The sequence below is a fragment of the Ambystoma mexicanum genome, chromosome 12 (genome assembly GCF_040938575.1).
Source record: "Ambystoma mexicanum isolate Mex_15411 chromosome 12, UKY_AmexF1_1, whole genome shotgun sequence".
NCBI classification, from domain to species: Eukaryota; Metazoa; Chordata; class Amphibia; order Caudata; family Ambystomatidae; genus Ambystoma; species Ambystoma mexicanum.
Window position 1 is genome coordinate 108,862,659 of NC_090936.1, and position 13,308 is coordinate 108,875,966.

Here is a 13,308-nt window from a genome sequence, read left to right on the forward strand (position 1 = left end):
CATTCATTCTGATATGGTCCATGGTCCGGGCCTTTCGCAGAATTTGTTCTTTTTGGGAATAAGAAGTGAGCGCCACCAGCACGTCCCGGGTCGGGTTCCTGGCTCTCCTATTCTCTTGGGGCCCACTCGGTGTACTCTGTCTATAGCGACTTCCTCTTCTTCCTTTGCGTTGATGATGTCCTTGAAGACTTGCTGGACCGCCTGTTTCAGATCTTTCCTCTACTGTTTCTGCCATATTTTTTATTCTTATGTTCGACAATCTTGAAGGGGTTTTCTAAATCTTCGCACTGTATTTCAAGGTTATCGGTCCGTCGCACCAAGTGTTCCTGGGTCTCTGCATATTTTTGTACTTCTTCGTCTAGGTTTTGCGTTATTTTCTCCGTGTCAGTCCTCTCCCCTAGACTTGTCATATCTTTCCTTATCTCTTGTAGTGCCGTTTTCATGTCGTCTCTCATAGACTCAAGTTGAGTATGCATTGTTGCCATGAACTGGGCTTGAAATTCCCAGAAACATTGTTTCATATCCTCTCTGGATGCCGTTTCAGGGGTCCCAGCTTCTGCGTCCGGCTTGGTTGATTTCCCTTCTTGGTTTTTCTTTCTTGCAGATGTTGTAGGTGTGGGTGATTCTGCCCCCCAAAGTTGTGGCAGGCTCTGCTCCTGCTTCTCCTGGGGTGTCTGTTGGGTTAGTTACGCTGCTCTCCCCCTTGTTTTTGACCTAGGTGCTATTGACCGTTAGCTTACCCCTTGACTGTTTCGCATTTATTTTGGCTGCCAGGAAGCGTTTTATGTGCGCTCTCATTCTTTTTCTTCTCTATCTCCGACCCTCCCCTGAGTTATGTCCATTGAGAGGGTTTTGTATCCTGTGGTCCTGCCAGAATGTCTTTTGTTTACCCTCCTGCCTGGGGTCTACTGCTTGACCTGCTGATTGTGGAGACTGATATATGGTGCGCAGTCCTGGCCGGGAAGATTCCCCGTCTTCTGAGAGACCCTGTAGTATGCGCATTCTGAGGGGCCCTCACCCTATCGCCCTGCTATCAGGCAGGTACAGGTCCTGGGGAGTGTTCGTCCCAGATTTCGGATTCTTCGTGGATCGGGGGAGGGGATTATTTCAAGTCTCTGAGGCGATTCTTTCTTTACTTTGCGTGGGCTGGAGGAGCGTTGTTATTAGAAAAGTGATTTCTGCGTTTACTCTTCTCTCAGCCTCGCCTTGTAGAGAGGAAGGGGGGGGGCTACAAACTCCTGATGTGCCCCTATTGATTCGGTTGCCTAGATTAGCGGGCCGGTATCCCTTTCTCCTGTCTGTCTCTTCGAGCCACACATTGTTAGAGCCCTCCGTCTCTGGGGACCGGAGCCGACGTACCTTGTGTGCGTTGTGCTCCTTGTTTCGATCAATGTGTCTCTGGATCTCTGCGTCTGGCACTTTGGTGAATGTCGAAGGGCCGCGCCCCCCGTCCAGGCAAGCGGTCTGTGCAGTATCCCCGAGAGCACCAATGGGGATCGCCCAAGGCTCGGACCCCGCCTGGGTGTATCACAGCCAGTTCGACTGCGCACTTTGTTGGTGGTTATCCTGGTCGTCTCTCCGCCTTCTGTTGTCCTTGTGGAGCGGTCTCGGCGGGGTGTTTGCCTGAGCGCCGCTTCTCCTTCCAGACGGCTCCTCCGATCCGAGTGTCCCAAACTGCACAGATGATCGTGCCTGCTTCCTCTCTCCTCACAACCAGAAGCTCAGAATCTGGTTCTGTGGATCCTGGAACTGATACGCTCCTGCGGGGTGAGTTTATTGCTTCATTGTAGTTTGTTGATGCGGCCTAGGAGGGGGGACGGAGCCGCACTCAGGCACGTCCTCTCCGCATCGCCGCCATCTTGGAATCCAGATCTGTTTTATAGTATTGGTGTGACAATATTGGACTAGAGGTTTATTTGTTTGTGTGTATTTGAAAGGCCTAATAATATTGGATATTTTTGTACTCGACTGTCTAACTGAAGTTATTGGTGGTGTTCTGTGTGGACTCATTGTTGCTCTAGACTACTCTAACACCCCTCCCGAGTCTAAGCCTCTCCGCTCTGCTACCTTTCCTAGACTGGTATGGATAGATTTCAGTGTCTTCCTGTTCACCATATTAGGTTGCCCTCCCAAATTTCACCCCCAGGTAGATTTTGGCAATCCATTTTAACAGGCTGTATACGGTTGTCGCTGTTCCTTAAATGTGTTTTCCCCCATTCTCAGCAAGTCTTCTCATGGTGTCTGGTGAGTAGCTCGGTTGGGGTCCCAAATTCTCACCCCCAACCTCGACTGCCTGCGGATTCTGTTTGATGTGTGCGCCGGGGTTCCTCTTACTGTTTCAGGTCGGGCCACAGGCTGGCGTTGTGGAAAAGGCTGCATCAATTGTTGCGGTGAGCGCCTCTACCTCTCAGCACCAAAGCTTTGGAACACTGCCTCAGCTACCTTTCTGCCTTGGCTCCTCTGCATTCACACCGTAACTTCCAATCCCATCCACAGTGACTTCCACAGGGCCTGCCTCAAGCAATCCCAAATGAGATGCATTCCTTGAAACAGCGTACCAAAACCATTTCCTGTGTGTTTATAATGGGGGGGAGGGGAGCCCACCGTCCGTAGAGGATCTGAGGTCCCAGCATGGCGAGTCAGAGCTTCACTTCCCTATGTCTTCAATCACCACCATCATGGCTCAGTTCATCCCCTCCCACCCAAGCTTGTATTTGTTAACAAGCAATCCTATTGTAATGATTTGTTAGCATGTCAGACGCACACTAGAATTCCATGGAGCAACAGAGATTTAAATCAGGACTGTCCTTAATTAATCCTGATTTACCAGATCCCAACCCAGGTGTCATGATGCCTACCACCAGGGACCCAGACCAAGTCCAGCAACCCCGGAAGCAGGCATCAAGTTACCCCAAGCAAGCCCAACAACCCCCGCTAGGGGCTATTTGGGTGCAGTCCTGGCGCCTATGGTGCCAGGCTCATATGGAGAGTCAGTCCTGGCGCCATAGTCTCCAGGCTCATAGATTAAAACTTGCAGACCATGCTGCAAACTTACCTGATGCAGACCATGCTGCAAGAGCTCCAAGCCAAACGAGGCTTGGAAGGGACTATTTGACCTAGGGACTATTTTCTTTACTCGGGTGGGGCTGGGGAGGAATACTTAACTGGGAATACTTTGGTAGGCTATTTAAAGCACGCCCGAAGAGCAGCACACGCTTCGCGTTATTCTGCATCCAGCAGTGTAACGCTCACCGTGCCTGCAAGTCTGCATCCAGTCTTCTGCCATGGCCGCCTCGAGTTTGGAGCTCCTAGAAAAAGGGAGAAAGAAGGAGAAAAGGTTAGAACAAGAGCAATACCTTTGATCCTTACCTGAATTCCCGATCCATCGCGCCTTTGAGCTGGAAGAAAGAAGTTATTTTATGCGCGTCGCCTCGCCTGCTGCAGCGCCGCGCTGAACTCACTGGCCTTCGCAGCATCTTCACATTTCACCGCATCCTCCTGCATGTTCCCGCCGCGCTCCGGCACCTAAGGAGAAGACCAGAACAGCAAGGTGAGCCAAGGGAATACACAGAGGAATACCCCCCGTAGATTTACCTGATTTTACCACCGGGGGTACTATTCTTCATCACGGGTTCGGCGCAGCTTCCACTGCATCCTAGCCAAACCCCGGGCCCTAAGAGGAAACAAAAGGACAGCAAAGTGAAACAAGGGACTAACCAGGGCAACCCTCCTCACCACAAAAGACTTACCTGATTTTACCGCCGGAGGCATTATTCCCTGAGACTTCATACTTTCTCTCAGCGCCTGAATAAGGAAGAAAGCAACAGGTTACATATGGACATTATTTTATCAAACTGTGTTGGATAATACAAATCCTTACCAGAACATTACCAGTTGCCACGAGGAAGTCTTCAGTAGGGTCAAGCTGCAACCTGCAAGGAACCGGACAAGAGTGAAAGTCAGGCATTTGAACTCTTAGGAACTACATACTTACGGCGTCTTGCTGGGAATATCGAAGTCAATATTGTCCTGGAACTCGCCAATTCCTTTGAGCCAGTGAAGCAACTGGTTATCTACGCGCCCCTGCGCTCAATGCAGGATGGAGAGCTCATCTTTTCAAATCATCAGGTGAGACTATAAGAGGGGACATCCAAGGTGATCAGTGGGGAGAACAGCGGGGTGGGGGGGATTTACGCTCAACTCCACGGGTGGTTAATGCCCTTTCTCCATTTGCAGAAGAATATTCCTACGGGCCAAGCAAACGAAGCTAGGTGGGCCAGTCTAGTCCGTCATCTCGGCCCTACGCGTCACATTGGTGGAGACCGCAGCAGTCCAGCCCAGATCGACGCCTCTGTGGGAGCCAGGTGAGCGTAACACCAGGACAGACTATTGCAGAACCAGTAGGGTTGCAATGACCAGACGTGTGTATGATTTTGGATGTTCCACTGATGGATCCCTTGATCGGTCAGATGACCACAAGCTCTTTTGTTTCTGTTTTTATTTTCGAAGAATATGAACATTCAGGTTTCTTTCCCTTTGCTAGTGGAAGGAGTGACGCTCCCTCCACCACAAAGGTTACAAGGATTTATTTTAATTCAAACACACAGGGTATGTTTCCTCCAAGCGCAAGTAGGGATTTGCTTTACAAGAAGATATGGTAAACTTTCCAAGCATAGTGATTTTGTTCCTTACCAAAAGGGTTGATTTAAAAAAACTGTAGGGTCAAAGGTGAAGTTGGGGTTCGTAGCAAGGTCTTTTTAGACGGACACCGAGTTTTTAGAAATAGTCCAAAGTACCCTTCTTACAAACCTGGGCTTCCTGCTTTGCTTTACAAACCTGGTAGTTTAATTTTTTATTTTTATTGTTGTTCATATCATATTCAACAGGTACAGACTAACGAGGCCCCCTCTGCATAGGTAAACTGTACACACTGAACAATACTTTTGGCTCTTTCCTAAGCTGCCCTCTTTCTGTTTTTCCCTTTTCAGAAATCCATAGAACTCCATACCAGCGTCTTACAAGTTTCGATACCTTCATTTTCGTCAGTATCAAACGCCTCTGAAAAAACAGCAGAAATAACTAAAGTTCCACAAAAAGCCACGACGGAGTCTGAAGTGGGGTATGTTTAATTTCTTTTCCAGCTGCATGTTTTTAGATCTTGTGTCAGTAACCAGCGCCTTATTGCTGTTAATGGCCACCTGTTAAATGCATACTATCATTCGGCCATCTGATTTATGCTTGCAGTGAGAAGCTGTATATATTACCAATTGTGCAGAATCTGAGGGCGTTGTCACTTCTTTCCCCAAAATATCCCTCCCCACCCCCCCCCAGGTGGATAGGGAAAGGCATCACTTTTGGATCCTGACCCTCTGGGTGGATGTGTGAGGGAGGATCACCTGGGAGGAGTAGGCTTGGGGAGTGGGGAGGAGGCACCCTTGGGTGAGACGCACGATTCCCCCATTTCCCTTTCATAAGGAATCAAATGTCCCCCAGGCTTTTATGAGATATTTCCAATCCCTTTCCTATTGTGTTAGAAAACCATTCACCAATGTATATCACTATGGTACTGAGATGAGGAAGAGACAACATAGAAACATACATCATTCCTTCATTAACTCACATACACAAACACTACTCTGGTACTGGGACGAGACCGAGGGAATGCCAGTACCAAGACAGTTGTGAAATCATTGTGAATGGCCTGCACCTGAAGCCAAAGGGGCGGTATACATGGTCCGCTCAGGTGAGGCTAATGAGGAAGGGAAGGCGAAGGAGATCGCCAGTCGAGTACTTGCAGATGGAGTAGCCAGAGGAAGAGGCAGGGAGACACGTGTCCGAAGCGCTGAGGTGCTGCAGAGTCATTGCAGCGGAAGCAGATTGTGGCAGGTGTTGTCAGAAGGTCTCCGGTTGCAGGGGCACCCTGCCAACCGCCTGGAGTCAAGAGGACTCCCACTCCAGTAGCCTGACGTGGGGGCTGCCAAGCCAGGAACAGCAGCAGCCACGAAGAACCGACTGCAGCGGAGAAGGGCACATGAACACAGCGTATCCGGTAAGTTAAGTGAGGCTGAATGACTCCAGGATGCTGTGGTGCGAGCTGTGTTATAAAGCCAGGTTGAAGCGCTCACGAGTGAATGGAGGACTGAGGAGGCAATGGGTTCGCAGGTCCACATGTAAAACACTATTTAATGACTACGGTAATGTGAAGGTTGATGAACTGAGCTTTTTTTCAATACCGAACTGTATTGAAATTGGGTAGGCCTTGGAAGGGCCCAAAAAGCAGAGAATTTCAAATTGAAAAAGTCATCTGTGAGCAGGGTGCAAATTCCCAGCAGGAGAGTGAACTGGGAATTTGTGGTTACGTTCATCTTGAGATGAATGAAATTAAGTTTTGAATATCGAACCAAAGGAAAGTAGTGAGTGAATGCCACATGAATAGAAAGCAGAGGAAAGCGTTCCCTGGTACAAAGGAACTGTGATTCATGGAAACTAAAGAAAGCATAACTGTGAATTGTAGATGCTGAGAAAAGCAAGCATTGGCAAAAGCCGTAAGGACAAAAGGAACTGTGCTAGTTGAAACTGTGGCAACACTATGAAAAGGTTTTGATACTCCAGCAAGTGAATGGTGGCAAAACAAGTGTTGAAAAGAACTGCAAGAATATAAGTCCAATAACACTGGTGAGCTGAAGCAGTGGTGGTATAATTTTGGAAACGAAGCCAATCGGTTGTGTCGGTTGCGTGATCGGTAATGGGTGGACGTGTGGTCCGACAACTGCGCCTAGACCGAGTACACCCCACTAAAGAGAAGCCACATGACTCATCCAAGTTTATGGTAGAATATCAAGAGAAAAACTGGTGCATTGTGAACTGAAAGATTTTTTTATGTTCAACCCACAAGCGCTTTGAGGTTATATCAATGATGTGTAGAGCGCTATATAAATGCCAAATAACATAACATATTGCTGAAAGAGCCAAAAAGCCTAAAATCGGGGAAGAATCCCGAAGAAGTGTGGTGTTGTAAAAACAGAGAGAATTGAAAGCTTGGAGAAGGGAACCACCTTGGATTGGAAGTGAACTGTTCGGAATCCTGGGGAAGGGAAGAGCCCCTTTCCGACCAAGAGCTGGAAGAAGTTCTGAACCTTTGTTTGAACACTTTTTCATTTGATGCTGACATCCCTACACAGTTTAAATAAATAGATCTGAGGGCAAATACAGGTATTTAACACAGACAGACATTTACTTTGGATTTCCTGACACAGACTATCCTTAGTTTCATTTAGGTAGGGAAAATCTGGCCTTAGCATAAGGCAAGGTAGGTCGTATCCCAACCTCATTGTAATTTTAATAAAAGTTTTTAGCTCAAACTTTACTCAATTGTCTGTGTCTACTTTCTGATGCCTTCCCACAATGCCTTTATTATATTTTTTCTGCTCTATGATGCACTAAATCACAGTCTGCACAAAGAAGAAAAAAGTTACAGTTGTGTGTGTACATATATATTTCTTATGGTTGTCGTTCTGCTTAGAATCATGTGGTAGGTGCATAGTATTGCATGACTTGTTTTTGAAGTTTGAAAAGGGACGTCGGGCGTGTTTGTAATACTATCCCTAGTGTGATGTCTGCTGTACCCGTGGTAGTTCACGCTTCGAGGTTCTCTGATTTCTGCCATCGTGGTCATATGCAGAGTCTGTAGCTCTTCGCTACTTTTGATATTGTTACTTAATATTGATATTCAATGGATCTTCGGTGGATGCATTCTCAACGCACATTTCAGCGAGTGAAATTCAACTACCATCGGCTGAAGACTTCCGACAAACTCTTGAACATTTTGCAGGTGGCTTCGGCCTACACCATTTTTCGGCCTCACAGTAGGGAGAGTGGTGTGACTGAACATTATTTACTTTGAGACAGTGTCTCTTCTCACTTTCTCCTTTTGTTGCTATATTCTAGCTGCCTTTCCCTTTACACTTAAATATGGAAAGAACTCCTTTTAAGTTATGTCCTTCCTGCAATCGAAAATGTCTGTGGAAAGACACGTGTGTAGCCACGGTCTTCCCCTGGACCACTCAGAGAAGCGTTGTGCAGCGTGCAAACTCTTTCGGCCCAAGACACTGAAAGAGAGATGCACTAAACAGTGGGCAGACTACACCATGCAGGCCGAGTTGGGTCCACCCACAGGCACTTTTGAATCTGATGTGGAAGACTACGGCTCCCCTTCAGATGCCAAAGACATGCAAAAGGAGTCAGCAGACACCTGTGTACCAGTCTCTGACCCCGGAAGGCAGGACCAGCATTCTGCTATGGGGACAAGAGCTGGCGACCAAGGTACACACAAGCGCTCTCTCTGGGGGCACAAACACTGTAAGCACACATCCCCATGCCGTTCCTAGACAGGTCAGTCGGAAAAAAAGGCCACAGAGCACCAGAAGGCACTTTGGGGTGTTCTGGTTCGGCACGTTCATAGCCTGCTGCGCATACGACCTTGTGTCCAGCACATGGCGATAAAGAGAAACATACGCCAATTGCTGTGCATAAAACTTCGAAGGAGCATGTATTGCGGTCACCCTCATCAGAACAGGTGTCGAAACATACGTAAAAAATGCACAAACCTTCCAAACGCACCAAAAAAAGATTCTGAAAAATCTCAAGACACACTACAACACCTAACAATTGCTACTAAAACATCTCATAAAGCCTCAGAGTACACTAAGACTGCTTCTCCTTTCTCTCTTTCAATTCAAAAGAAACAACATACTTTAAACCCAGAGGAAATCGTTTTTGCACTCCCAGTAACATCCAGGACTGAAACATGAATCAGTGACCGTTTTGAGGAAACAATGGATAACGTTTCCTTCTTTGTTTCCTTTATGGAACGTTACCCTGTAAGACAAAAATCTCTATATAAAAGGGAAGGGAAACACAGACAATGCGTACATCGCCATCTCGCAACATCATTGAAGTAACTGAAGGCGCTCAGCATGGCAACGTTCAGGATGATCAAGAAGATCAGGGGACTGATGACCAGAGTGCATGGTATGATGATCCTTTATTCTATGGCCCAGATGACCCTGACACTTTTTTCTTGCAGTCTCCAGATGTCACTGATTATCCTGGACCCAGTTCTCCTATTGACGACCAACATTTATTTAATGATCTCCTCAAAAAACCTTCAGATCATTTCAAAATTCAAACACAAGCATCTGTGGAAGACAGACTTTGTGGATGATATTCTGAATGGAAATAAATTACTTAGCCGATCAATACCATTCTTCAGCATGGGGTCTGGCATGGATTCACATGCTCATGAAGATTCCCCGTCGTCAGGCAAAAGAAAAAAGTTTCACTTTCGTTTCTAAACTGTCTATCTTATAAACCAATCACTGAGCTCTGGGTCATACTGCCCCCGCCAATGACTGCCTTCTCCCTAAGCCCCCCTCTGCCGGCCATCTTCAGATTTTTACTGCACGTTCAAGTGTTGGGCGTCCACACGTTTTGTAGGAAAACTGTTTTTGTTCATTCAAACCTGTTTGCTCCATCGCTTATTCATCCGTCCAACGGGGACCTGTTTTTCGGCTTAATTCTTTGCTCCTTAAGGGCTTAAATCGTCAAGTGTTTCTCTTCTTGGAAGTTTCCAGGAATCCATCGGGCCTACACCGCGCCGGATCGTGTCGGAGGAGGAGGAGGAGCAGCAGCACTGGGCTTCCCTCTTCAAGCACTGCGCCAGCTGCTGTTTGCAGAATGTTTTCATGAACGACCAGCATTCTCAGTGCCAAAATTGTCTACACTCGACAGACAAGGAGGAAGATTGTGAGATTTGCTGTGGCTTCTCCAAGCGTACAATGAATGTCCGGCACGTACAACTAGCAACGTGGCTCAAGGCCAAGGTCTTTACCCCGAGTGGTCCCCAGGGACATGCCTCATCCGGTGCCGGCCAACCTGAGCAGGCTTCTAAGTCCTTTGAGGGTGCCCCATCCGTGGGGGCCCAAGACCAGGCCAAGCACTGTGAGTCCACCTCCACCGGGGTTGCCGCGCAAGCGATTCCCGCGGCAGTCGGGGCGCGCTTGTCTCCATCTGCTTCGATCTCCAGCAATTGCTGCAGCTCCTCTTTGAGGAGAAAGTCGGCTACACTGGGGAAGCTGCAGAAGAAGCCGGAGAAGACCAGACAGAACAAGGGATCCGTCCTTCGGGCGCAGGCCAAGATGTGTTTTTCATTGAGATCCTTGCGGCTGCCCTCTTGGCCCAAAGCAACCCGGTGGTGACCAGGGTGTTGCTTCCTCCCAGGAGGGAGGCTTCGGCCAAACCGCCGGAGAAGACGCCGGAGAGGAGGATGCTGGACCTCAGCCCTAGGCCGACCCCTCAGGACCCGAAGAAAGAGGGGGAGTGGAAGAGCTTTGGGGCACTGATATTTCATCCGACGAGGAATACGCTGTTTCCATACACACCATCACGGAGGAGATGGCTGCGACGACTGTCTGGGGGACGACAGCGCTGGGCCCAGTGGTCCTGTCGCCCAGGCTCCCACCAAGGATCTGTTGCAGGATATTCTCTCGACCTTCAGAAGAGGATGAAAACGGCACCGCCGACGACTCCACGGACTGGGACCCCGTTGACACAGGGATGACCTCAATCGAGGAAGAGGCACCCCAACGCCTCCACTCCAGCCATCACTGCCTTCCATCCACAGGAACACGGGGACGGACATGGCTACGACGGACATAGACGACGACGGTGGTCTTTCACCGCCGCCAGGGGCTTCTCCACCGGACGAGGTGGGATCTTTTCATTCCATGATTGCCCGTGCGTCAGAACTTTTCCAGCTTACCCCGGAAGAGAAGAACAAGGAAGGCTTCCTGTGCCAGCGCCGGCAGGCGAAGAGGAAGACCATTCTGACGATTCCACTCCTGGACGACGTCTGGGATGAGGGGCTGGCGCTCCTGAAGAACCCCTGCCCGGCCCTGGCTAAGAGACCGGATAGAGAAGAAGCATTGGGTGCACCCAAGTGTCTCAGGTCGCGACCTTCACCGGACTAAGTGGTCTTGGCTGCGGCGAGAAGCAAATCATCCGACCAGTCGCCGTCAACATCTGTTCCACCGGGCGGCGAGGGGAAGAAGTTGGACGCCGTGGGACGGAAAGTCATTTACTCAGCGGCGACTATGGTCAAGGCGGCCAACGCCTTGGCGATCCTGGCCAGGTACGACTGGGAGCTTTGATACAAGATGGCTCCTATCCTGGATTTCCTCCCCGAAGACAAGCGGGTAAAGGCAATGGAGATCCTTGAAGAAGGCGAGGTGGTGTCGGACCATGCCATCACTGTGGCCCTGGACATTGCAGAAACAGGGTTCCGCCAGATGGGAACAGTGTTTAGCCAGCCACGAAGATGAAGGCAAAGGCCACCAACTTCAGACAAGAGGTCCAGACGAGGGGCCTGGACATGCCGTTCGACGGAGACAACCTTTTCGGCAAGGCAGTCGATGAATCTCTTCAGGCCATCAAAACCGACATGGAGACGGCCCGTGCCCTCGGCACTCTGCAGCAGCAACGTCTGTCCTGTCCTGTCGTCCCTCAGGAGGAAAGTCGGGGAGGTCTTCAAAGAGTTTTGGCAGTGGATCGTCCTCTTACCGCCAACCCTCCCTTTACACAACCCAGAAGCCTACAGGGTTTGTGTTCCAAGGCATGCAGAGGTGGCCGCCATCTCAAGGCTCCCAAGGCGGTGCGCCGGCCTGAACCGGCCGAGACGTCGGGCCCCCACCCCTGCACCCCAGTGGGAGGCCAGCTGGCGAACTTCATCAGCGTGTGGGAAAACATATCCACCGATCGATGGGTGCTGGATGCTCTCGGCCACAGACACACTTTGGAGTTGAAGTGTCAACGAATACCGCCAGTGGCCTGGCAGGAGCAGCATATCCCTCAGCTGCTGCTGGAAGTTCGGGCCATGTTATGAAAAGGGGTAATAGAGCTAGTTCTGAAGCGACTCGGGGGCTCCAGAGTTTACTCAAGATAATTTCTGATAAGAAAGAAGACCGGGGGCTGGAGGCCCATTCTCGACCTACCACAACTCAATAAGTTCATAGAGTTTCAAAAATTCAGGATGGTCACGTTGCAGCAAGTGCTAGGCCAACTGTAGGAGGGAGTCTTTCTGACGTTGTCGGATCTGGAGGACACCTACTTCCACATCCCCAGTCACGTAAAGCATTGCAAGTTCCTGCCCTTCGTTGTACAAGGGAAGCACTACCAGTCAGGACTCTTCCTTTCGGACTGAAGTCAGCACCCAGAGTCTTCACGAAGTGCCTGACTCCGGTGGTGGCCCATCTACGGCTACAGGGGATTCATGTGTACCCTTACTTCGACTGGCTCATCCGGGCCAAGTCAAAGGACATCGCTGTCGATCACACGGAGAGGACCGTCTGGCTGCTGACAGATCTGGGGTTCTCCGTGAACTATGCAAAATCCTGCTTGACTCCATCGCAGAACGCGCTGTTCCTTGGGTCCAGGCTCAACACGGTGTCCTGTCTGGCAGCTCCGCCCGAGGAGAGGATAGCAGCCACTTTGGGCAAGGTGCAACGGCTGTTAGGACTAAAGATCACCACAGTGAGGACCGTCAAGTCGCTGCTCGGCATGATGTCGTCATGCATCTACCTGGTCCGGCTTTGAAGGTTGTGGATGCGATCGCTCCAGGAGTTTTTGGATGCCCTTTGGGTCCAAGTGTCTGGAAGTGTCAGAGACAGGATCGCTCTCGACAAGGAGTTCCGTCAAGCGATAAGGTGTTAGGGCATGCGCTCCAACATCACCTGGTGCTCAGACTTCCAGAGCCCTCCGTACCAGGAGACGGTCATGACAGATGCTTCCCTGGAGGGTTGGGGAGCGCACACTGGACGTCTCCATGCAGGAGGACTGTGGCTGCCGGAGGAGAAGGCGCTACACATCAACATCCAGGAACTACGGGCTGCGTTTTGGGCCCTCAAGTCTTTCCTTCCGTCCCTTATGAACAAGGTGGTGAGGCTCTTCACGGACAATACCACAATGATGTTTTACATCCGGAAGCAGGGGGAGCACCAGTTCCTCAGCGCTCTCCAGAAAGGTGCAGGAGCTTTGGCACTGGGCCGTCACACAGGGGATGTTCCTCCTTCCTTTTCATCTGGCGGGGGTCACGTCGCAAACTCACTCAACAGGCACCTGCTTTTTTGCCACGAGTGGGAGCTTTAGCTGGATCAAGTGGACACGTTCTTCGTCAAGTGGGGCAATCCCCAGATCGATCTGTTTGCGACGGTGACCAAGTGTTGGAGGTTCGCCAGCAGGTTCTCCCAGCCGAGG

General features: G+C 50.0%; 1 protein-coding gene across 17 annotated transcripts in view; it reads left to right on the top strand.

The window, feature by feature from the left end:
• Window positions 1-13,308, top strand: part of PPFIBP1 (PPFIA binding protein 1) — a 1,584,927-nt gene that overhangs the window by 864,704 nt on the left and 706,915 nt on the right. For all 17 annotated transcript variants that reach the window (XM_069628106.1, XM_069628107.1, XM_069628105.1 and 14 more), the window contains one exon: window positions 4,989-5,119. In XM_069628106.1, the coding sequence (XP_069484207.1) occupies window positions 4,989-5,119 (131 nt within the window). The remainder of the gene's footprint in view (window positions 1-4,988; window positions 5,120-13,308) is intronic.